At 39.8% G+C, this 23,786-nt stretch overlaps 1 protein-coding gene across 6 annotated transcripts in view; it reads left to right on the plus strand.

The window, feature by feature from the left end:
• Armc8 (armadillo repeat containing 8) overlaps positions 1-21,504 on the plus strand; it is a 90,434-nt gene extending 68,930 nt beyond the window's left edge. For 5 of the 6 annotated variants that reach the window (XM_063249055.1, XM_063249059.1, XM_063249058.1 and 2 more), the window contains 7 exons: positions 1,326-1,475; positions 2,421-2,516; positions 7,294-7,389; positions 11,413-11,485; positions 12,294-12,387; positions 16,805-16,965; positions 19,012-21,504. In XM_063249055.1, coding sequence (XP_063105125.1) covers positions 1,326-1,475; positions 2,421-2,516; positions 7,294-7,389; positions 11,413-11,485; positions 12,294-12,387; positions 16,805-16,952 — 657 coding nt within the window. In that variant the 3' untranslated portion in view covers positions 16,953-16,965; positions 19,012-21,504. The remainder of the gene's footprint in view (positions 1-1,325; positions 1,476-2,420; positions 2,517-7,293; positions 7,390-11,412; positions 11,486-12,293; positions 12,388-16,804; positions 16,966-19,011) is intronic. The other variant, XM_003476511.5, reaches the window with a different exon arrangement.
• The last annotated feature ends 2,282 nt before the right edge of the window (positions 21,505-23,786 follow it).

Consider the following 23,786-nt stretch of genomic DNA (forward strand, 5'->3'; position numbering starts at 1 on the left):
GTACCTAGCCTCCTTCTCACCTATTTTTAGGAGATATTCTTCCCAAGTTTCAGTTCTCAGTTTCCAGTTCTGTTTACACTTCAGTGTCAGTAATTTTTCCTAGTAGAAGAAGTTACTTTGAAATCCAGATATAACTGTTACGTATTCCTCATATCTGTCATTTCAATAACCCTCAGGAGCTCCCTAACATACACAGTGTTAATGCTGGAAATTGAACTTAATCATCCTATTCTTTAAATCCATATAAACTATCTTATTCATATCAGTCTCTGTATTAGTAGTACCTATGTTCTGTGTTCATAGAGTTTAAAACCTTGTGATCCCTTTTAGCCTGGGTCTCTTAATGCCTAGGGAGTACTCTTTTCTCTGCTATACTGGCTTGTTTCATTGGTAACTTGATCTATAACTTGATTTGTCTCAGTTTCTTACAATAAGTTCCTAGAGAGCAGTAATCACATGTAAGTCTCTATTGTACAGGAAATTTTTATGTCAAACTTGACTTATTAGTTGTTATTTGGAATTTGCTTCTTTTCTCCTTCAGATATGTTGTCAAAGCTTGGAATTAAGGAGCGCTCATACGTAATGTGAATTTGAGAAAATTGAAAAAAAGTAGCTGCTGGGCATCAGGGCTTACTGGTAGTCAGGGAATATATACTTCCTGCCTCCAGACCATTGCCTGTGTGATACACCCCAGCTATCCCCAAACCTAACATAGTGTTGTGAACACAGTTTACATGTCAGTAGAGCTAACAAAGCACTGCTTATTTTCATCTATAATAAGTGAGTGCTCTGAGATCATTCTCAAAATACACAACACTTTATAATCATTAATAATTAGTAAAATGCAGAGAAGTCAGCTCAGTAACCATAAACAGAATAATAAAAGGCTAGATATGGTCACACACATGTGTAAATCCAACTTAAAGGCTGAGGCAAGAGGATTGCAAGTTGAAGGCCAGATTGGGTAGTATATCAAGATCCTGTCTCAAAATAAAGAAATCAAACATCCTGGGTATGGAACCCGGCACTCCATGTTTTCTATCCCCAGTACCAAAAAGAAAAAAGAAGTAAGAAATTTGTATTTATCTAAGAAATAAAAATTTCAAAATCCATGTTAAAAGCAATCATTTTTCTCAAAATTATACTTAGGAGTGTCAGTTACCCTGTTCTTGATTCACAGATACATATGTGATGAGCAGGAATAAGAAAAATAGTATGACTCCTAGTTAAGGGTTTTCTGCATACTCTGTACTTTGGAATTTTTCAGTTACTATTAAAATATAATTTGATAAAGTTGATTCTTGCAACTTCTTTAATCCTTTCAGAATATGGCATTTCAGGCTGAACAAAAAATAAAAGCAGATATTTTACGAAGCTTGAGTACTGAACAGCTATTCCGGTTATTATCAGATTCAGATTTGAATGTGCTGATGAAGACATTGGGACTTCTTAGAAATCTCCTCTCTACTCGGCCTGTAAGTAAAATCACTAGGCTTCCCAATTAGCCAACTTTGCCTATGAATTAGCCAACATTGTTGTCTCTCTCTGCTCCTATCAACATCTGCTTATAAGTATGATTCAAATGCTGTTTCTTCCCGAAGAAGCAAGGAGTTGCTGTCTAGACTTGTCCTTTCGTAGGCATGTCAGGAACTGCTTCACTGTGTGCACTGCTGCCACCACCTTGCACTGCTTGTCATCTCCCTTTCCTCCCTTGGTGCTAAATAGGTGTCTGCCTTTGTTACTTTATTCTTAACCTGGTTTTCTGGCCGGGATGGATTTTCTCTGCCTCAGTCACTAAACTCTGAGGCCTATTCTTATTTCTCTTTAGAGATTTATTCTCAGTGTCATTCCAAAGACAATTCTGCCCCACCCACATTTATAGAACTCTGTAGATGTCAATGGGCAAAACAGTTGGTATGTGTCAGAGTAAGAGAGCCGGAGCCTTGCTGGTATAATCGCTCATGGTGTTTTCTCTGTGTCCTTCAGGGTGATGAAGAAACATAGATGGCCTCCTTCTCTGTGTTTTATTTGTTTTTGAAGTCATCTTTCTATGTTTATGCCTCAAAACAATGTTCATAAACTTGTACTATATTTTCTATGTCTGTAAGGTTTTTTTCCCCCGAGATCCATTTTTTGTGCTACCTTTTTCTAAAATATCTATAGGTTTAAGATCTTCCATGATTTTAGCTCTATATTCTGTTAGACCAACTCTATATGCTTTTCATGGTCAGGTCATTAAAAATACATACATTTGAAGGCAGAATGCACCTTCAAAATATAATGAACACTGTTCTTTGGCATCTAGTTCTATTTGCTGTGGTATATTACAGTTATGTATTATATTGTTTGGCTTTTAGAAGCATTCTTTGTGTGATGCTTTGTTTCTCAGAAAATAATGTGGATTTCCCATTGTTTTCCAGCATATAGATAAAATAATGAGTACACATGGAAAGCAGATCATGCAGGCTGTCACCCTTATTCTGGAAGGAGAGCATAACATTGAGGTTAAAGAGCAGGTATGTGTTTCTTTTTTTAAAAGAGTATATGCTGAATATGAATATAAAAGTAGATCCCAGTAGTGTTCTGAAATACTTAAATATGCAGAAGACAGGGCTCAGATGGAATATGCCTTAAAGACAATAAGATCCTCCTCCGTTCCTTCTTTTTCCAGTAATTCTTTTCCTTGGAGTACAGGAAAACATAGTTTCACCCTTTCTACACACTGAATTCCCTGTTCTTGTCTCTATAGGAGCAGCATCCTTTAATGGAGTTGATGCTTTATTCTAGCATCATTGCTTCTGTCCTTCTCTGAATTTAAACTCCTGCAGCTTCCTGATAAGATTATTGCTCGTCCTGGAGTCAGATTTAGTTTCTTTACTTTAGGCATCTTCTTTTCTTAGTTGCTACCCCAAGCCCTATTTTCTGTTGAATTTTAGAAGGGCGAGCTCACAGCTGGCATGAAAGTACCGAAACTGCATTATCAGGAGACCGGTTAGGAATCACTTTTCTGTATTTTCTGGGATTTATTATGGGTGGTCTGAAAAATATATATTTTATATCTAAATACCTACTAGTTTATATATATGTGTGTATGTGTATATTTTTATATGTGTATGTGTATATATATGTATATATATTTCCCCTCCCCTTAAAAGTCACCTTCAAGGTTAAGGTTTTAAGCCAGAATCTGAATTAACAGTGTCTTCAATTTCCTAACATAGGTATCATCTAATTAATGTATTTATTTTCAAAATTCGTTGAGCTCTTCATATGTATGTATCTCTGTGAAATTTGCCCAAGCTCATTAAGTTGGACCCAGAAAGTCTAACTCCAGGGCCCATGCTTTTTGTCGTTTATTCCTGAGCTAGAGTAGTTCTGCTGGTTTATGAAGGACAGTCTAGGAAGTAAGGCTGGTAGAACTTAGGAGGTTGTTTGGAATTTATGAGCAGAAAAGGTGGTAGGTTTGACAAAATGGTTTTAAGTGGTAATTTATTTCTTTTTAAAATTAAATAATGTTATGATGGACAAACATTTAACACAAAAAATGTAACTTCTTAAGCATCACTGAAATGAGATGAAATGACATTCTTACTGAGACTCAACAATACATACCTACAAACATACATATATACATTGCTCAAAAGAAACTATTGGAGAGCATCAGAATGAATTTTGTCTATGAAGACTGCTCACCTGGATGGAATTCTGCTATCTTGAAAAGTAAAGCAAGATAGAAAGGCCAGGCAAAATTCAGACAAGGGCAAAAGAAAAGACCAGTAGCAATAGTGTATTTTTGCAGAACATGGATTGTACTATTGCATATAGATTTTGGAGATGGTCCAGAAAGAAGGATGTAAAAAACTTAAAATGTTTAAAATATCTAATTTAAGGCTTATTGTGATAATCAAGTAGTCTGTTATCAAAAAGCACATGTAGATCAACAGAATAGATTGGAGAGTCCAGAAATTGACCAACACATATATTGCCACTTCATTACCAGTAAAGATGCTAAGGCAATTAATGGAGAAAAATGGTCCACAGATGGTGCTGACTCAATTGCTTAAAAAAAAAAAAAAAAAAAAAAAAAACTTTAACTCATAAGATATGAGTTAAATTTTAGAAAAAAATTTATTCATAGGCCTAACATAAAAGGTAAAATTATAAAACTTGTGAAAAAAATATAGGAGAAAATCTTTGAGATTAGACAAAGGGTTCTTAGATATGACAGTAAAAACACCATCCAGAAGACATAAACTGATCTTCATTAAAATTTAAAACCTAAAAAAAAGAAAAAAAATTTAAAACCTATACTGTATGGAGTGTAAATGGAAAGTCAACCACTAGTAATTATGACTCATATCTTGTGGATATAGTGGAGACAGTGACCTGTGTCTTGAATATATAAAGAACTCTTGAAACAAGAATAAAATAACCAAATAAAAAACTGAGCAAAAAAAAATTGAACAGACAAATAATAAAATACCACTATACATCTTTTAGAATAAATCCTAGAAAACATACCAAGTGAATGAATAAACTATGGAATACCAGTCAATAATAAAGAGGAAAAAACTGTTAATAGATTCAACAACAGAAATGACTCTTAAGTGAATTATACTACATGAAAGATGCCAGATTTGAAAAGTAGCATGCTGTACAATTCCATTGATACGACAGTCCGTAAGAGAGAATCATAGAAACAGAGAACAAATCACAGGTACCAAAGGATGAAAGGAGGGAGAAGGGTTTGGACTATATGGGTAAGCACAGGAAAACTGGGGAGAGAGGATGTGGTAGAACTGCTCTGTATGCTGAATGTGACTGGTTGTCGTAACATTCTATACATTTGTAAAATAGAAATTACATCAAACAAGTAAAAGTTTACTTAACAATGTATAATTGCTTTCTATCAAATTTCTCCCCCAAAAGACCAACTGGAATTTTATTTTGATTGAGATAATATCAAATAGATGAATTTGAGAGATGTAACTTAAGAACATAATATAAAGGAAATAAGGCACACAAACTCAAATGTCACATGGTTTCTCATATATGAGAAACACAAAATATATAACAGGCTGGGCATGGTAGTGCATGCATGTAATCCCAGCACTCAGGAAGCTGAGGCAGGAGAATCATCACTAGTCTGAGGCCAGCCGGGGTTACAATAGTGAGTTGAAGGCCAGCCTGGACTACATAGTGAGAACCTCAAAATAAACAAGTAAAATAAAAAAGATAAATAGGAAATAGAGAAATGTTCAAATACTTCCCCAAGTTACAGATTTCGTTTTTCAGAACTATTTCAATATATATGCTAATTGTTTCATTTATATTACCAGTTTATCTTAGGTCATTGAAAAGAAAGTTTTGTGTTATCTGTTTCTTTTTTAATAAGAATCCTTTTGGTTTATATCTTATAAGACAGTGATACACAGTATATCTCTATTAAAGAATTTTGTTTTATTTTTTCATAATTTTTTTTAAAAACTAGATCAATTCTAGAAGAAGTGGTATCTTAACAGTATTGAATTTCCCAATCCATAAATATCTTGATGGATATTTAGTTCATCCTTAATTCCCTATAGTACTGTTTTGTAGATTTTGGTAAATCTTACATTTCTTTTTTCCAAAGTTACCCTGATATATGTCATGTGTTTGATGCTATTTTAAACAGTATTTTGGGCTGGGGATTTAGCTCAGCAGCACGAGCACCTTCCTGGCATGCATGAGGTTGTAAGTTTGATCCCCAGTACCAAAAAAAAAGATAATTTCTTAAAAGTATTTAAACAGTATTTTGCCTATATTTATTTTCAGCAAAATGTTCACCTTACTAGTATACAAATAATTTTAGAGTATTCGTTTTGTATCCAGTTATTTTGCTAAACTCATTTTTAAGTGTGGTAATCTTGGAGAAATGAAACTATTAGCCTATAGGATATTTGAGGATTTGGTCCATAGTAAGAAAACAACTTCAGGGGCTGAGGCTTTAGCTCAGCAGCTCCAGCACTTGCCTGGTAAGCACAAGATCATGAGTTCAATCCCTGGTACCAAAAAAAATAAAGAAAGAAAACAGCTTTCAGTTAGCTGAAGTGTACCACAGAATAGGGTTAGTGGCACACACCTAATCCCAGCTACTCAGGAGGCTAAGGCAGGAGAATTGTCAGTTCAAGGCCAGCCTGGACAACATAGCAAGACCCTATTTTTTTAAAAAATAGTTGGAGAAATATTTGAATCTATATCTTATCCCCACCTCTCATTCCTATCTTTGAGTGTTTGCTAACTGTGCCTCAGGACTCGGGTTTGGCTCCTCAAGAAACCTACCCTGATCCTTCCAATAACCAGCAAGTACTTTTTAACTTCAAGCTTTTTTGGTTCTCTGTTTTTATTTTAGTCACAATACAGGGAAACATAGTTGCCTATGTAATGACTTCAGGGAATGTCACCCTGATGGCCAGCAGCGGGCAGGTCCATGACAGATACTCAGTAAATTTTTGTTGAATTGTGAATTCTGGCATTGGTTTGGTCTATCACTGCTAAATTCAGCGTTACCCTACCACAGTCTTGTCACCTTTACTTTTGTCCTTGCCACCTGCTTGTCTAGCTGTGAAAATGAAGCAGCTAACAAGAAGAGTTTCTTCCTCTGAGGAGAAACTCCCATCCCCATCGTAGTAACTGTTCTCAACATATGCCATCTTGCCAGCTGACACAGGCTCCCTCTACTCTCACTAGCAGTGCAGCCTGAACGGAACTCCTGTACACATCTCGCATCCTTTTCTGTTCCTCTAAGAGGGTTGCACAAAGTCAAGCAGTCCTGTTACACATGCCAGTAACTGGTGGGCAGGGTAGGCCTTCACCCAGAAGGTCATGAGCCTAGGAGCAAGTAGCAGTAGAGCCTAGGGAAGGGAAGGGAGTCTGTAGTACCTATGAAATTTCTACCAGACACTGCATCTTTGAAGAATCTTATGGGTTACTCACAAGAGCTTCCCTTAGAAATGAAATTTTCAAAAAAAAAAGAAAACAGTAAAATTGCATTTTATTTTTTATTTTTGTGCTGGTAAGAGCTATACAACACCACTGCTTTACCTGGTTAATGCTCAGCAAGAAGCTGGGAGGTTCTCTTTTGTCCAAGGTAGACTTTGATTGGCTGTGGTTACTGATGGCAGTGTCAGGAGGTGAGAAATAGAACATCACTAATGAGACCTGTGAGAATCCATGTACCTTCAAGTGAGAAGTTGCCCAGGCTCTGGGGATCTTAAAGCCTTCTTGATTGCTGGGCTCTTCATTCTCTTCCAGACACTGTGTATCCTAGCCAACATAGCAGATGGAACAACAGCAAAAGAACTTATTATGACCAATGACGACATTCTGCAGAAAATCAAGTACTACATGGTAAGCCTTTGTCCTCTGCTGCGTTAGAAGACAGGGACCGTGGCAACTGTTGTCTTAAAACAGATTGAGCGGAAATTTTAAAAAGACTAAACTACTCCATATAGATTTAAGAAACTTTTTCCATTGTGAAGAAAATGAAAGAAGAAAAATACATGAAGCTTAGGCCATTGATAACATTTCCACCTAGCATCCCCCTCCCTATCCTAGTTTTCTGCTGATTGCCTCCCTCTTACACAGGCACCTTAGTTCCTTGCTTCCAAATACAACCTGCCACCTATTGCTGTGGCCATGCTGTGTATCATGTCATTGCCAAAAACTACCCATTGTCAAAATCTGGGTACCAGGCACTTCTCTTTTTACTTTGTCATAATCTCGAAGCAGAATTCTCATCATAAAGTGACCCTTCTTCCCTTCCAACACCACCCTGCCTTCTCCACCTGCCCCCTCAAAGTCAGCAATCGTGGAGGAAGGCACAGAACCAAGCTGAGTAGTTCACGTCACAAAACCAAGATAGGCACTCAGCCCTGCATAGTACCCTTCAGTGATTCTCTAGTAAGTTGCAGCCCTCATTCTTCCCGAGAAGAGGTTTTATCCCCTGTTCATTCTTTAAATTTAACCTCTTTACTCCCTTATCACTTTAGTGACAATCTCAGCTTTTTGTTTTTTTAAAAAGAATAAAAGTTAAAATCCTTCAATGGCTGTCTCTCTTGAATCAAATCCATGTCCTTATGATGCCTGTCAAATCCATATGAACTAAGCCATCCATATCCCAACTCATCTTGTTCCTCTCTTCCTTTTTGTTCACTACACTAGTCTCTTTCAGTTCTTCAATGAGACCATGCTCTGTCTTGCCACAGGCCACACATGTCAGCACCTCTGGCTGGAACACTTATCTCCCCCGTCCTCCTCACCCTTCAGATCGCAGCTGAACTGATGCTTCCTCTATGAACTCTTACCTCTTTTGGCTATTTTTAATTGTTATATAGATTATTTCCTTCTTTCAGAGCACTTAGCTCAATTATAGTGTTACGTCTTTATGGACCTACAAAGTATCTCTACCAAAGTGTAAGCTCTGTAAGAGTAGGAACTATGCCAGCTTATGCAGTTTTTTATCCATTACCTTGTGTAGTGCCTGGCCCTCAGTATATGCTCAATAAATATTTGTTCAGTGAAAGGGTACTGCTTCAACAAGGAATTTCCTGTCTTTCTAGTTCCAGATCCACACAGTATCTTTTGTCTTTTAAAAGTTTCCCTACAAGTAGTACAGCAATTGCCTAACATGCAAGAAACTCCCCCAGTACCACTGAAAACAAAACACACAAGTTCTCATTAACCTCCCATTCTCATTGAGGTACAGCTGTTTCTCTGCTGATGTTCAAGGTCAGATTTCTTAGAAAGCATCTTCTGGACATGCTGTCTCCTTGTTGCTTCTAAGATTGCTCTTTAGCCTACTTTATCGCCATTCCTCAGTTGAAACTGCTCTAGTTGGGCTCGCCAGTGATGTACATGATACCAAATCCAAAGGGCACATTTGTCTCCTCAGGTTACTCCACTTACAGTTGACTTCAATGCATTTGACCATTGCTTCCTGGAAACATTCCCATTTTTGGCTTTCGTGGCATCATAATTCCTTATTTACCCCTGTCATTTAATGCATGTTGTCCTGAGATCCTGGTTCACAACCTTGTTCTCATAGTAAAACCTGTTAAGAGAACTTCCAAAAACTATAGTCTTGTCCTCTCCCTCCCAAAACATATAATAGGTCTGGATTGTAGCCTGGCCATTAGGATTTTTTTTTTTTTAATTCTTTAAAAGGATTTTTAAAAAGTGGTATTCTTTGGCTGCGGGATTTAGCTCAGTGGCATAAGCGCCTGCTTAGTAAGCACGAGGTCACGAGTTTGATCCCTGGTTACTCACCTGCCCTCCAAAAAAAAAAAGTGATATTCTTAGGTAGACTTGAGAACCACTTCCTTAAGGGAATCTTATCCACCCAGTGGTTTATACTTTTATAACTATGCTGATAATTTTCAGATGTTTGAACCTAGCGTGTGTCTTTCTTTAGAGAGACCCATATATCCTCCTGTCTTAGTATCTTTACGTGGCTCTCTGATAGGTCTTGAGCTGGTGTTTTTAAATGAACTCTTATGTATCCATAAATTTAAATGTCTTATTTCCTGTTCAATATAATTCCATCTACCCCATTGCTGAAACTTGATTGAGTCTCTCTTGATTTTTTTTGCTCCTCTTCCCATATTCATCAATTTATCAATGAGCCCTCGAGCCCTTCCATCCAAAACTACTCTTGAATCTGTTTACTTCTTTCCATTTCTACTGTTCCCTTCCTTGGTCCAAGCCATGGTATTGTGACTGTATAGTAATACTTCTGCACTATTAGGTCAGTCCTTAAGCCAGAGTGATCTTCTGAAATTAAATGATCTTCTAAAAATGTAAATCAGATCTTGTACCTCCTCTGAATTCTTCAGAGGCTTCCTTTGAACCCAGAATGAAATCCAGAGTCCCTACTCTGTCCTATATGGACCCACAATTTGGTCATACCACCTTCTCCGAACATATAGCTCCTTTTAACATCAGATCTGTTTTGAGAACTTTTTCCTTCTTGGAACCTCTGATCCTTTGATTTTTGTGTATCTGGTAACTTTCTGTTCTTTAAGTCTGTTTAAATCCTATTTCTTTCAAACAAATAATGACCTCTGTGTACTCTATCTAAATTAAGTTCCCTCCCCTCCACCTCCATCAAGTGAGTGATGAATAGACTGCATTGTAACTACTTCTTATTGTATATACAAGGTTATGTATTCTTCTTTATTCTCTTTACTCACTTATGGCGTGAGGCTGAGAGCAGATGATAAGTTTTATTCTATTTTGTCTTAATAGAGCCCAAATTTTACATCCCTTTAAAACTGTTGGCAGGTTGAAGAATCACTAACTATAGAATTCTAATGAAGGAAGCCACATCCATTCCTTTGTATCTTTTTGGTAGAGATAAGTCTATCTCTACCAAAAGTAACTTGAAATTGGACATTGTGGCATATTCCTGTAATCCCAACACTCAGAAAGCTGAGAAGGGGATCACAAATTTGAGACCATCCTGAACTACAGAGTGAGAGCCTGTTTCCAAAACAGAGAAACTATTGAGCATGTAAATTATTTGAATATACTAGCAAGTGTTCTTTTAATTGACTAGCAGGGATTGCTTTACTATTCAGTCCTCTTTTTAGGAAAAAGTACTATATATGGATAAATGAACCTACTTAATCGGAAATGATTAAAGAAAAATAAACCAGAATTATGTTTTAAAAGACTAGGACCTTGCTCAGTCATTTGTGACATTTGATACGTACAATATTTGGTATATCAAGTAGAGATTTGGTCTAGTTCTGGGGGATATGCTTATAGAAGTAAAGTATTATCCCAGAAACTGAATGTGTTGTATAACTCTTAATTTTAGCAATTAAAGTCAAGAGAGTAAATCATTTATAAACTGGTTGTGTGCGAAAGACTAATTATTATAGAACTCCTTGACCATATCTTCACTTTCTTTCTCAAAGGAATTATTGGATCACATTAAATAAAATAATCAGTAGTTTACCAAATGAACATCCAGTTGGCTACAAGTGACCTGAAAGCATAGCCTAAAGTCTAAAGCATAGAATTGTCACATGCCATTGTTTCCATGTGCATTGATTAAACCATAAGTTACATACTACATCTATGACCTTAAAGGTATTTTGCTAAATGGGTTTTTAAAATTGATATTTGAGTATCTTTTGGCAAGGCTTGCAATCCTAAAATCTGCTAGATCTGCTGCCCTGCTCATTCCTGTTGTTTTTATCCCAGCCTTCACACTTACTAATGTTAACTTCCTGGCCTCTTAAGACATGACTTTGTGGGTACTGTTTCATATTTGAAGGCTATTAGAATTACCTGTGATACATTACCAGGGTGGGGGTCTGAAATGAGATTACCTCTGTTTTGATTTTTATTCCTTTTCTGCGTTGATAGGGTCACTCACATGTCAAACTGCAGCTTGCCGCTATGTTTTGTGTATCAAACCTCATATGGAATGAAGAGGAAGGTAAGAGATTGGTGAGATTTGTCCTGAGAAAATTATGGGAAGACAGTCTCACACAAGCAAGGCATTCAGCCTGAGTTCCTGGGCAGAGGTCCCGTCATTGGACTAACCATCCCTACCACCCTGTGAACAAATTTTAGTTTGAGAATCACTGTGATTATCTCACATCACCTGGACTGAGTCCCCACCTTGCAGTCAGCATTGGACTAGTTGTATTAAAATCACCTTGGACTGTGAACTACCTTGGGATTTTTGGTTCACTGGGTCTAGAGAGAGTGGTGCATGGATGATCACTATAGGGTCTTTAGTGGGGAAGAAAAACTCCCAGAGGAATGACTGTACTTGATGTTTGTGTCCAGAACAAAGGAGAAGGAGGTGATACTAGATTCAACCCATTGCTCTGAATATCAAGTAGAATCTGTGTGCCAGAGACACAAAGCCAAGTTTCGAGGTCTGTGTCTTATTAGGAGAACAGAGCAGTAAGAAATTGAAACTGCCACTTGTGCTGACCAAGAGGCAGCAAGAAGTGCTTGGAGGAAAGACAGCAAGAGACAGTAGGGGGGAAATAGGACATCTGCAAAAGAGAAAAGTCTGACCTGGCCATAGATGTATGTTCTGAAAGAAGTGACAAAGGTTGGGCCTGGTAACAGAGGGCTTTATATTAGGCTGACGATTTTGACCCTCTAGGACATGCATAAATGATACATAAATGAGTCTAGCAACAGAATTAAGGATGGACTGTAGAAAGGAGGGCCAAGAGAATACCTGTCTACCTCACGTTCCTTGTAACCAGGTAGCTTTAATTTTTTAGGTTCACAAGAACGTCAGGATAAATTACGAGACATGGGCATCGTAGATATTCTACACAAACTCAGTCAGTCACCAGATACAAACCTTTGTGACAAGTGAGTATCAATGTGAAAGAGCCTTGCTTTGGGCTTGGATTCTTTTATGAAATGGTTTAAATTCCTTACTAATTCACATAGCCAGCCTTCTAGAATCTTTTAAATTCTTGGATTTCATTTTTAGTATCCTGTGAGCCAACTGTGTCATTTGAGCGAGATGTAAACTAACAATTACCATATTATTAAAGTCTCCTCTTACTCTGAATTAGCATGTGTCTGGACCGTCATAGTGGATATCTGCAGAGGATCCAGATGCCTTCTTTTGATCATTAGAATAGCAATGAATGTGTCTTTTTGAAAAGCAGAAAGATCAATATCAAAAACATTTGATTAGTTGAAAACTTAACTGAGCCCTGCCTTGTACGAGCCTGGCCCTGCTGCTGGGGATATAGTAGAAATCACTAAGCAGTCCCCATTCTCAAAGAGCTTACATGTCATGGGAGGGACAGGAGTTATAATCAGAGACCTAGATAAACTCAGAATAATAGAAAATGCTCTTTTTAGTTGTATATACTCTTAGAACAGCCTTCATATCGCTGTTCCTAGAAATTACTTCATTGTTTAATAACACAGCAAGATACATCAAGTCTTTCATTCCAGACTCAGCATTTTAGGATCTGGCTCTGATGTTCTCATTCTTCAACCCTTTTTTCTGTCCCTCACCCCAGTATTAGCTTTGTACTGCAGCTGTACCTGCCTGGTTAAGTATCACATCTTGAGGTATTTGCATATTCTGTTCCACATGATTTACCATCCCAGCCGTCCCTTCCAAGTCACCATTCATTCATCAGATTTTTTTCTTTAATACGTGCCCTATTTAATTACCTACCCTCACTGTTTTAGGTATTGGAGATATAATGGTGAACAAACCTAGTGAAGTCCTTGCTTTCATGGAATTTTTATCCTAGTACAAAAGACAAACAATAAGCAAATGAATATGTAACACAATATTAAATATTATGAAGAAAAATAGAGCGAAGTAAGGAAATGTACATAAAGATTTTTTTTTCCATATGGGTTAGTCAATAAAGATTTCTCTAACGACGTGACTGATCAGAGACCTGGATAGGAAATGAAGGAGTCTACTAGACAGATGTTGTCTTAGTTATTTTTCCTTTGCTGAGGCACAGTTACCCAATATCCACAACTTACAAGAGAACAGGTTTATTTTAGCTTGTGGTTTCAGCAAACTCCAAGCGAGAAATGCATAGTGAAAAGGGCTGGGTCAGAGGACAGTGCTTATCCCATAGCAGCCAGGAACAGCGTGAAAAGGGAGGACTAAGGGAGGGAAGCACCCTTAGTCCTCCATCACATGTCCCCAGAAACCTGCCTCCAACCAGGTCCTACTTCTCTAGCTACTTAACCCACCAGTGAGTCAGTCTACTGATGAGTATAGCACTGCCATGATCCAGTAACCCTCCAAATACTTGAGGCTTTTGAGAGACATTTTCTAATCTAAGCCATAATATTCTGTCCCTGGCCTCCAAAAGACTTATGTTTAGATTATTATGTAAAAATTCATTTAGTTCATCTCTGAGAATCACCAAAGTCTTTTAACAGCTTTAGCAGTGTTGAAAAGTCCAAGTCCAAAATCTTCCCTGAGACTCAAGGAAAACTCTTAGCTGTAAGCACCTGTAAAAATCAAAAAAGTTAAATACTTCCAACATACAGTGGCATAGGGTAAACATTCCTGTTATAAAACAGAGAAATAAGGAAATAGAAATTGGCCCAAACCAAGACCAAAAGCAGAGCAAAAATTAAATCTTATAATTCCATGTCCACCACACAGAGCAAGTTGTGGTAAAATCTGAACTCCGAAGGGCTTGGGTGCTCTTAAGGCAATGCCATTTGCAGCTCTCGTATCTTTTCTTGGGGAGGCTGTACTCACTGTCTATGACTTCCCTTAGCAGATGATCCAAGTTCCTGCCATCTCCAACCTTCTGGGGTCTCCACTGTATTGTTGTTTTCACACTCACAGCTTCACATAGAGGCACAGTGCCCCCTCAGAGGCACAATGTCTGGCCTTCCCAGGACTTCTTCTGAAATCTGGGTGGAAGCCTTCTGACCCTGTAACGCTTACATTTTGCACATTTGAAAAAATCAACGCTACCTGAATGATGCCAAGGTTTGCTGCCAGCTTGCGCAGTAGCCATGCCCTAGGGCCATAGCAATAAAGACCTTGAGTGTCTGGATGGCTGAGCACAGTAAATCAGAAACAAGGAATTGTTGGAAAACAATTCCTTAGGTGGATGGCCTCTCCAAATCAGAGTTTTACAGTTTTATACCCTTGAGTCTCTAAGAATCATCAAGGTGTTTAATGGCTTTAACAGTGCTGAAAAGTCCAAGTCCAAAATCTCCTCTGAGACTCAAGACAAACTCTTAGCTCTGAGCTCCTGTAAAAATCAGAAAGCTAAATACTTTCCAACATAAGTGGGGTCTTGCTCATTCTGAGATGCTATCAAACTATCTTCCCTATTACCTTGATGCATTGCTTGACTTTTTTTAATGTTAATATTTGCAGCAACCATGGTCTCCATGGCCCTAAATTTGCAGGTACTTCCTTTCCAATGAAGCTATCAACTTTTCAAATGATTTAGCTCTGCCATTTGGTCTGGCCCATAGTACCCATACACAACTTGAATGTTGGGTTGCTTTGAAGTTTCCTCTGCCAAATTAGCCTACTGTTCCTAATGTCAGGTCTCTTGCAAAGTCTCAAGATATGGACAAAATGAAGACAAAATTTTCTGCCAGGCATAGCACATGTGGTTTTTAGCACAGCTGCCAGTGGAGTCCTACTTTCCAACCGAAACTTCTGGAGCCTGGCCTTTCCTGTCTGCATTTTGATCAGCATTCTCTTCTGAACTCTGACCCATATTGCTTGTCAAGCTCAGCATACAGGTTCTTTAGTGAGCATCCCCTAAACCTTTCCAACTCTTCCCATAAATCAAAGTATGTCAAGTACAACCATGACCTACCTTTCTTGTTCCGGTTTTAGTCATTTTCCAGTTGCTGAGACACAATACCTGACATTCATAACTTAAAGGAGGAAGGGTTTATTTTAGCTCCCAGTTTCAGTCCATGGACAGCAGGTTTCAAGGCAGAAATGAATGGGCCAAAAGAAAAGACTGCTGCTTATCCTGTGGAAGCCAGGAAACAGAGAGAAAAAGGAAAAGCTGGGAAGAGAAATATACCCTCCCAGGTCATGCCCCCACGAACCAACCCACCTCCAACTAGGCCCCACCACCGAAGAGCACATTTAGCTACTGAACTCACTAGTGGATTTATCTGCTGGTGAGTATACTGCTGCCTTGATACTGTTATCTTCCAACACATGTGACTTTCATGGGTCATTTTTTTAAAAATCTAAGCCACAACAGATATTTAGGTGAAAAATATTCCTGGCAAAGGACATGCTAAATTCAAAAACCTGAGTCAGAAGTGAACTTGGCATGCCCAGCGAGAAGACCTATACAAGAAAACCAATGAAAGTGGAGGAAGAGCATAGTCATAGGTGAAGGAGCCAGAACATGAAGAACCTGGTAGACTATAGTAACAACTTGGGCTTTTAGTCAGAGCTTAATAGGAAGGCATTAGAGAGTTTTGAGCAGAGGAAGCATTACCTGATTTGAGTTTTTAAAAGATCACTTTAATAGTTCTATACAGAATCACCTATATAGGACAGTAATGAAGGCAGGTGGACCAGTTAAAAGGCATGCAATAATGTGGGTCTTTATAATGAGGGTGCCCATGGTGGAAGACTGAGAAGTGATCAGGTTCAGAATTTAATCTGAAGATAGAACCATCACAACTTGTCCATGAACTCAAGGTAGCATGTTAAAAAAAAGAGAGGGAAGGAAAATACCTAAGTTTCAGCAACTGGGTTGAGGGTATTGCAGTTCATCAAGATGGTGAGGAACATAGCAGAAGAGGGGGGACAATTAAGTAGTGTTATTTGGATGTGCCAATTTTGTTACACCCCTTGACTTTAGGGGAGAGTGGTATAGGAGATATAAATTTTGAAAGTGTTTAAAGCCATAGAGCTAGCTGAAGTCACCAAACAAAGAGTAAGAGTGAAGGGAAAGAGAAGTGCTAGATTCCTGACATTTAGGAAAAGATGAGAAAGAGCAAAAGACAGAAGGAACAACCAGTAGAATAAGAAGAGACCTAGACACATAGGTGTCCTGAAAGCAAGGGAGGAGAGTGAAAAGACAATTGGCCATTCATCCTTCACATCTCAGAAAAGACTGTCACGGGGCTGGGGATTTAGCTCAGCGGCATAAGCGCCTGCCTTGCAAGCAGGCAGTAGTGAGTTCGATCCCTGGTACCGATAAAAACGGAAAAGACAAAAAAAAGAAAAGAAAAGACTGTCACTTCTTCCAGAAGCCTTGCTTGACCTACTTCCTCTGTGTTCCCACAGTACCCGCAAAATACATCATACTGTGACTCAGCTGCCAGCTTGTCTGTCTTCTCTGCTGAAGGGAAGCAGTACTTATAACTGCTCCTCAAAAGAACAGCTATTCCAGACTGTGGAGCACACAGAGCAGGCTGGTCTTCAGTTTCACTGAAGCTTCCAGTCCTGTAAGTCAGAAAACAAGTTCTTGATAACTGGAGCCCCAGGCGATGGTCACATGAGTGTGATATCAGAAGCAAGTGAAGGCCAGTGCATTCTGCAGGCTGCATTTAAACTTATACTTTAGGGCCGGATCCTCTACTTCCCCCTTTGCAGCTGTGGGCTTAAATGATGGGCTGTGTCAGCCACTTCTGGTTGATAGAAGTTTCTGTGATACCTCTACAGTAGTGAAAACAGCTCTCCTTAAAATGGAATGCTAAAAAAAATGTCTCACAAGCATGCAGTTGGGTAGGTGTGGGGAGGAAAAGAGAAGAGGGAGGAAAGAACAGTTAGGTGTGAACCATCCATTTTTAAGACCACCTAAGAAAAGGTGATCTTATTTCTAAAGCCATCCATCTGAAAGACTCCTTAGATAATAATAATAGAGAGATGTAGGGGTATAGTTTCTAGACCCAAAATAATCAAATAATCTGAGTAGGATCTAGCAAAATTTGAATTGGCAGTTTCAAAGAGTGATAAGGATTTTAGTCAACACTCTTAGGTAACATTTGTATTATGGCATCTAAAAAGACATCTCTCAAGTTCCTTTTGTCTTCAAGTCTTTGTGATTTTTCAAGTCTTTGTGACTTTCAAGCACTTTTACAGTTGGAGGGGCTATTACTATCCAGCAGTCTCTATCAGAGGCTCACTGGGCCTCTGGTCTGCAGGAGTCTGGGGCTCCCATCTCCATCCCAGCTCTCTTCTTAGGTTCTTCATGGATTTTGAGAGGCAGTTAGATGATTATTAAGGGGTATATGTACCATATTTGTAATCTTGTTTCTGAAAATGTCCTTATAGAACCCACCTTGCCCAGATATAGCACTTTCTGTTCAGATGATTTGGACTAATAAACACATTTTCATCTTTATACAGTCATATACAATTGCAAGAATACTCTTTAATGTACCACTTTAAAATTGTAAATTATGTCTGTTTACTTTATTATAAGAAACCACACCTGAATCCAACACTTGAATCTACCGTATCAGTTTACTTGATACTATTTTCATCAGCAGACAGTAACTGAAAATTTTACTTTTTTTTTTTTTATAACTTAGAAGAGGACACCATTGCTAACACCAACTTGATAATTTCACAATTGCATTCTTAGGACCAACTCAAAGGGGGGCTACTCTTACAAGGATTGGAATGGGTTAAGTTGCTGTTCATATTATCCTTTCCTCTTCGCTCTAACCTTTTTTCCCACTTAACAATCCATGTCCTACATTGATCTCTGATGGTGTCATCAGAGGTGATAAAAAGAACAAAACGAAATTGTAACCTTGTATGGTTCTGAGGCATTTGAACCGTGACACAGCCTCATCCCATGGGCTCTTGGCCCCTTCCGTGTGCTTTCTGGTCAACACATCAATACTTTTTCCTGGGTCAGATTTTCTTCCTTCTTAGCATCCATAACCCTTAATGTCCTTCCCTACTACTGTGCATCACTAATAAAACCTACAGAAAGAGAAAGCAAAATCTGGGCATGGTGGCACATGCCTGTAATCCCAGCACTCAAGAGGCTGACCAGGAGAATCGTTGCAAGTTCAAGACCAGCCTGGGCTACAAAGTGAACCCAAGGCCAGCCTGAACTGCATAGCGAGACACTGTCAAAAAAAAAGACAATACCAGAGAGAGAGAGAGAGAGAGAGAGAGAGAGCAAAGAATTCTAGATCCATCACAAGTATATCCAGTGACAAAGGAAAAGTAAGTATAGAATGTCAGCAAATAGGACAATACAGACTGTCATCAAGCTACAGTAGGCTTAAGGATAAGAACAGCTGTCCAAGAGAAGCTCAAGGAGAAGAATATAGCCAGAATGGGTTTGAAGTGTCTGCTGACTGCAGCCCTCTATCCTTAAGGTGTCCAGCTAGGCTCATTCCCATCTCTTGAGAACTTGCCTTCTTAGATCCCTTCAACTACCCTTGTTGAGCCATAGTTTTTTGGGTTTTTTTTTCTTCAGTTATATTTCTGAACTGGTGGCTAACAGGAGCTTTGTGGTTTCATGATTTCAGGGCAAAGACGGCACTGCAGCAGTACCTGGCATGATGGGAGCAAGCCTGGGCGCATGTGAGCACCCCACGTCCTTGTTTAAGAAAGTACAGGAACTAGCCTCATTTGATTCCTTCTATTTGCACAAGTCACCTTGGACTGCAGGGAGCTGTTTTGCAAAAGCAATTTAGTAGGCTTAGATCTCATTCATCTTGAGAACATTTTTTGAGGTAGTAATTTCCTCAGAGGACTGTGTTTTGTTTTGGTTTTTTTTCTGAGCTACCTGGACTCTTTATTAGAACAATCAATCATTTTCCTTTGGACCTACAATTTTTTGCCTATGCTGCAGCCACTTTGTGAGTAAGAGTGAATGAGTGTGTGTATGTGTGCGTGCGCACGTGGGTGTGTATACATGTGAGTCAAAATGAGTGGATGTATGGATGAGGGATACCTCAGATTTTTCTTTTCTTATCTTGTGTGAAAATCTCTTTTCTACAGATTTTCCAGGGTTTAAGCATTGCTTGCTGTATAAAAAACTTTACTGAATTATATACAGTTTGAATGAAATGTTATTTTAAAAACAAAACAGTTGTTTAGTGTTCCATAAAAGTTATGTTGAATTTTGGTCAGATGAATATTTGTAAGTAAAAAAAAATATATGCACTTCTGAACCTCAACTTACATAGATTTTCTTTATAAAAACAAAAACAAAAAAAAAGAAAAAGTTGGCTATAGTTGGCCTGAATACCAGGCATTATACATGGTGCTGTGCATAGTAGTAAGCTAGCATCTTACTGCTAGCATCTTACTGCCATCAATATTCGCAGGTACAGAGCCTTTTCTCAGCCTCTTTTAATAAGTCTTCAGGCTTCAAAGTCAGAAGAACAGGGTGGAGTGGAGTGAAATGAGGTGACAGACTCACCATAGTTTTTGTAAAACATCAAAGGAAAATTAAACTACTGATAGTGAAAGCCCAGCCAGGACTTCAGCTGGCCACCCCTGAAAGGAACCGGGACCGAGCTGTCCTAAATCCTGTCATTGGTGTGGCAGTATCTGGCAAAGAATTGGATGTGGAATTTTATGCGCAAACTAAACGTAGGTTGTCACTTCCTGGAAACAAAGTCGGATCACTTTGTGCTTCCTGAAACAGCATATCACTGTGAAACTAGAGTTCTATGGATACATCTGTAGAAAGAAGCAAGAACAGAAGGTAGTTTAGAAAGTTATCTCTCTCTTAGCTATCTCAGCAAATTTTGTACTAACTGCTCAGGAATGCTAGATAGTGTGCTTTTGTCAAATGAGACCCAAGATCTTTTCCTGCATGACTCAAGTTGAGAGAAAGGAATCTTCCCAGGATGACTGAAGATGACTTCTTCTTACAGAGAGTACTGCTTAGCCCTCTACAGCCCTTGGCCTGGCATCTGCTCTTGCTTCTGGCTCAGCTTCTAGCTGGGCTCAACAGCTTGCTCTTGACTATTTAAAGGCAGAACCAGCTTTCCTTTTCCCTTTGCTAGAAGAGCAGAGGCATCAAGGCCAGGATGTAAGGCCTTTGATCCAGAAGCTTGCGGTGAGTGTGTGCCCCTAAGGGGACCCCACGCCCCCTCACCAGCCAGTCCTGATGGGTTGTTCACATTGCAGCCGCTCTGTCACCATCCCACACCTTCCTCCGAAGACTCAAATCTGACTGATCGCAAATGATGTTTTTAAAATGTATTTGATGCAGTGTTTCCCATTCTCAACATGGCCACCCAAGATTCAAACAAAGCAGTTTCCAAGTTGTTATTTTTTCAGAACTTCACAGATTTTAAAATCTGACATAACAGGAACATGGGTTTTGTGCAGATAGCAGAGTGCTAATGTGAGCCAAAGTTTCAAGAAAACCTAACATATTGGAAATAAAGCCTTAGTTAGGCCCACCCATTATCATTTCTAGGAATGAAAAAATATTCTTGGTTGGCATTTGTAACATAAAACACTCCAATGTTGGTATTTAAAAGTACCAGTTAAATATATGGAAACCAATAATGACTGCTGAGACAATCTTGAACACAAATAGTATTAGAAAGCTGAGGACCCAATGAGGTAACATGCTCAAACTTCAACTCTGAATGAATCTTGCCTGTGACTAAACACAGTGGGCAAATAAAAAGTGCTTTATGATAATTAACTTGTGATTTGAGTGAATGAAGGGAAATGTATTTATTAAAACAGACCTGTTTGCTGCTTGCCACAGGTGCAGTGTTCAGTCAGCAAGGAGGTAGGAAGAAGGGGACGTGATCTTGTGTCTGCTACCCAGGTTCTTAATGGCTTCTTGCTCTAATACTGCATTTTGTTTCTCCTCTTGTGCCCTGATTGTAACCCAGAATTTATGAACTAGAAAAGAATGTCCAGTTTATTAAGTTGCATTTTTCCTTAAGCACTTTATTCAGAACAGTACATGTTCTTCTTTTAGTGTTTGGATATGATTTTAACACATGCTAATAAAAGCCAAGAAAAATCATGGCAACTTCGAAAAAGGAGTCTGTTTTCCAAATGTCTGGAACATTAGGAAACATTAGAAGATAGTGTGTACTGTCTTCTGGAACCTGTGATTCTTCGTGAACAAAGGGTTGAAAAGTAGCTTTAAAAACGCTTTGCTGGAAGCTAGTGCACCTTGGGGCAGTTAGGACTTCCAGAAACACCTGCAGCAATCAAGACCCCCACTCCTGGCCTCCTGAAGACAGCAGACCTTTGCTAAGTGGCCATTCCCAATCACCAAGACATAGCCCCCTTGCCCTGCCATGTTGTATCTACACCTTCCTCCTTTCCTTAGGTATGCCACACCACCACTGCTGGACTTGGGTCATTTTGGCAAGAGGACCCTCTGCACTGTGCACAAGCAGTGGCCATCCCTCTGCAAAGACACAGATGCACTCGATTGCTGTGTGCTGCCTTTTCTCTGTCTCTGAAATGTGCACAGCATCTCCCAACTCAAACCCTCACTGGAAACAAACCCAAGGATGCCTGCCCCAGAGGATGGGGTAGGGGAGGACAACGAGATGGCTGGTAAGGAAGGGAATTGTAGTGCAAGGAAGCTCTGAGAGGCCCTGAGAGGATGGGAAGCCCAGGCATGCCCCCATTCTCATAACTACCATGAGGACTGAGCAAGGAGAGGAAAGGCCATGCCCTCCCCTAGGTCCTCAGGGAAGGTTAGCAGCAAAGGGCACTTTGCCTCCTGGGATGAGCTGGTGCTGACCTTCCCTAATTACTGAGCAGAGGCATGTGTTTGCTTCTCACATGATGGAAGTTTCAGTCTAGGACTTAGCTAGGGAAAGCTGAGGGAGCCCCCTGGAAGGTCATGGGATTGACTGCCGGGCTACCTTTCCTGGGCTTTGGCTTTGCCAAGCCATCAGCCCTCTGAGGCAGGGCCAGGGCCAGAGCCAGCGCTTTGAGTGAAGCCTCCCCTTATGACCTCATGGGGCAGCCTGCCCTGCTCCATCAGGCACCTACACCGAGGATCTCAGAGGCCTTACTGCTCAAACAGGCCCATCCCAAAGCAGCTTCTGGTGTGAAAAGCCAGGCCCAGGGCCTCCACCAGGAGACTGTCCTCAGTGAGCTGGCAGTAAGCTCTTCTCAGGAGTCCCCTCAGCACCGCTCCCCTATGCCATTAACCTTTGGGAGATGCCCTGCAGTACTAAACCCACACCCTGGAGCAGCCTGAGTAATGGAAGGCGTATGTCACCATTCTCCCACTTTGGCCCTGTCACATAGTGCCTCTTCAGCCCACACCCTCCTAGCTACTTCTGGAAAGGTTTAAAGATTCATGAGTGACAATACGTGGCACCCTCAGCTTAGCCCCTCCTCTTTTGGAGGTTCAGTCATTCTGTCTCTTATCTCATCATGATGGAAGATCTTTAGCTTCCTGCTTGGGAGATTCTGGTAGCTGTTAGCTAAGTGTAACCCCCACTCCCCACACCAGTTACTCATTCAGAGCTACCTGTGGTGTAGAAGCCTCCTGAGTGTATAGCTGTTATGCTCATCGAAGTCACTTTCTAGCTCATATGGGCACAGATCAAGCAAGTCCCCCTTGAGCCCACACAGCCTGGGGTTCTGGAACAGTGGGTTCTGCTTCCCTACAGCCCTGCTGAACACTCACACAGGACACTGGGCAGATCCTGATGAGTGAGCACTGTGGGTGGCATCTCCATCCAGAGGTGACAGATGGTCACAAAAAATATCAGTGGCTTTAATGGTAGGGCTACCCACTATCTCAGGCCAGAAAATGCAGTGCCTCCATGGTGGGCTGTCTTCTGGGAATCCACTGACCATTTAAGGAACTTCAAGTCCTAGGAGTGCACTCTAGAAAAAACCAGCAATGAGAGATTGCTGGCATTTCCCTTATGGTGTGAAAGAACACCAGCCTTTTTCCTCAGAGAGGCCGGGGTATGCCTGGGTTTGGTGACCTTACAGTAAGACAAAGCAAACTGGCAAGAGAGAGTGACAGGGCGCGGTAACATTATCAGGACTTCCTGGTTATTTTTTATCATATGCTCCTCAAAGGAAGTCCCTTGGAAAGCTGGCAAAGCCAGGTGACTAGTGAAAGTTGTAGGCAGCCTAGCTACACTTAGAACTTTTAGGTCTAAAATTAGGCCTTAGTGAAAGAAGTGAGGAGGAAGTATCAAGAAAATTAGATGAATCCTGGTTCCATGTACAACTTTATGTTGCTTTTTCAGTGTGTCCTGATTTGTGGAGGGCCACAGATGGGCAGATCAGATTTGGCAGGGTTCGGTGGCTGTTCTGGAAGCTGGTTTATATATCT

Source organism: Cavia porcellus, unplaced genomic scaffold (genome assembly GCF_034190915.1).
Source record: "Cavia porcellus strain 051 isolate PalLab524CR breed Dunkin Hartley unplaced genomic scaffold, mCavPor4.1 scaffold_5, whole genome shotgun sequence".
Classification (NCBI taxonomy): domain Eukaryota; kingdom Metazoa; phylum Chordata; class Mammalia; order Rodentia; family Caviidae; genus Cavia; species Cavia porcellus.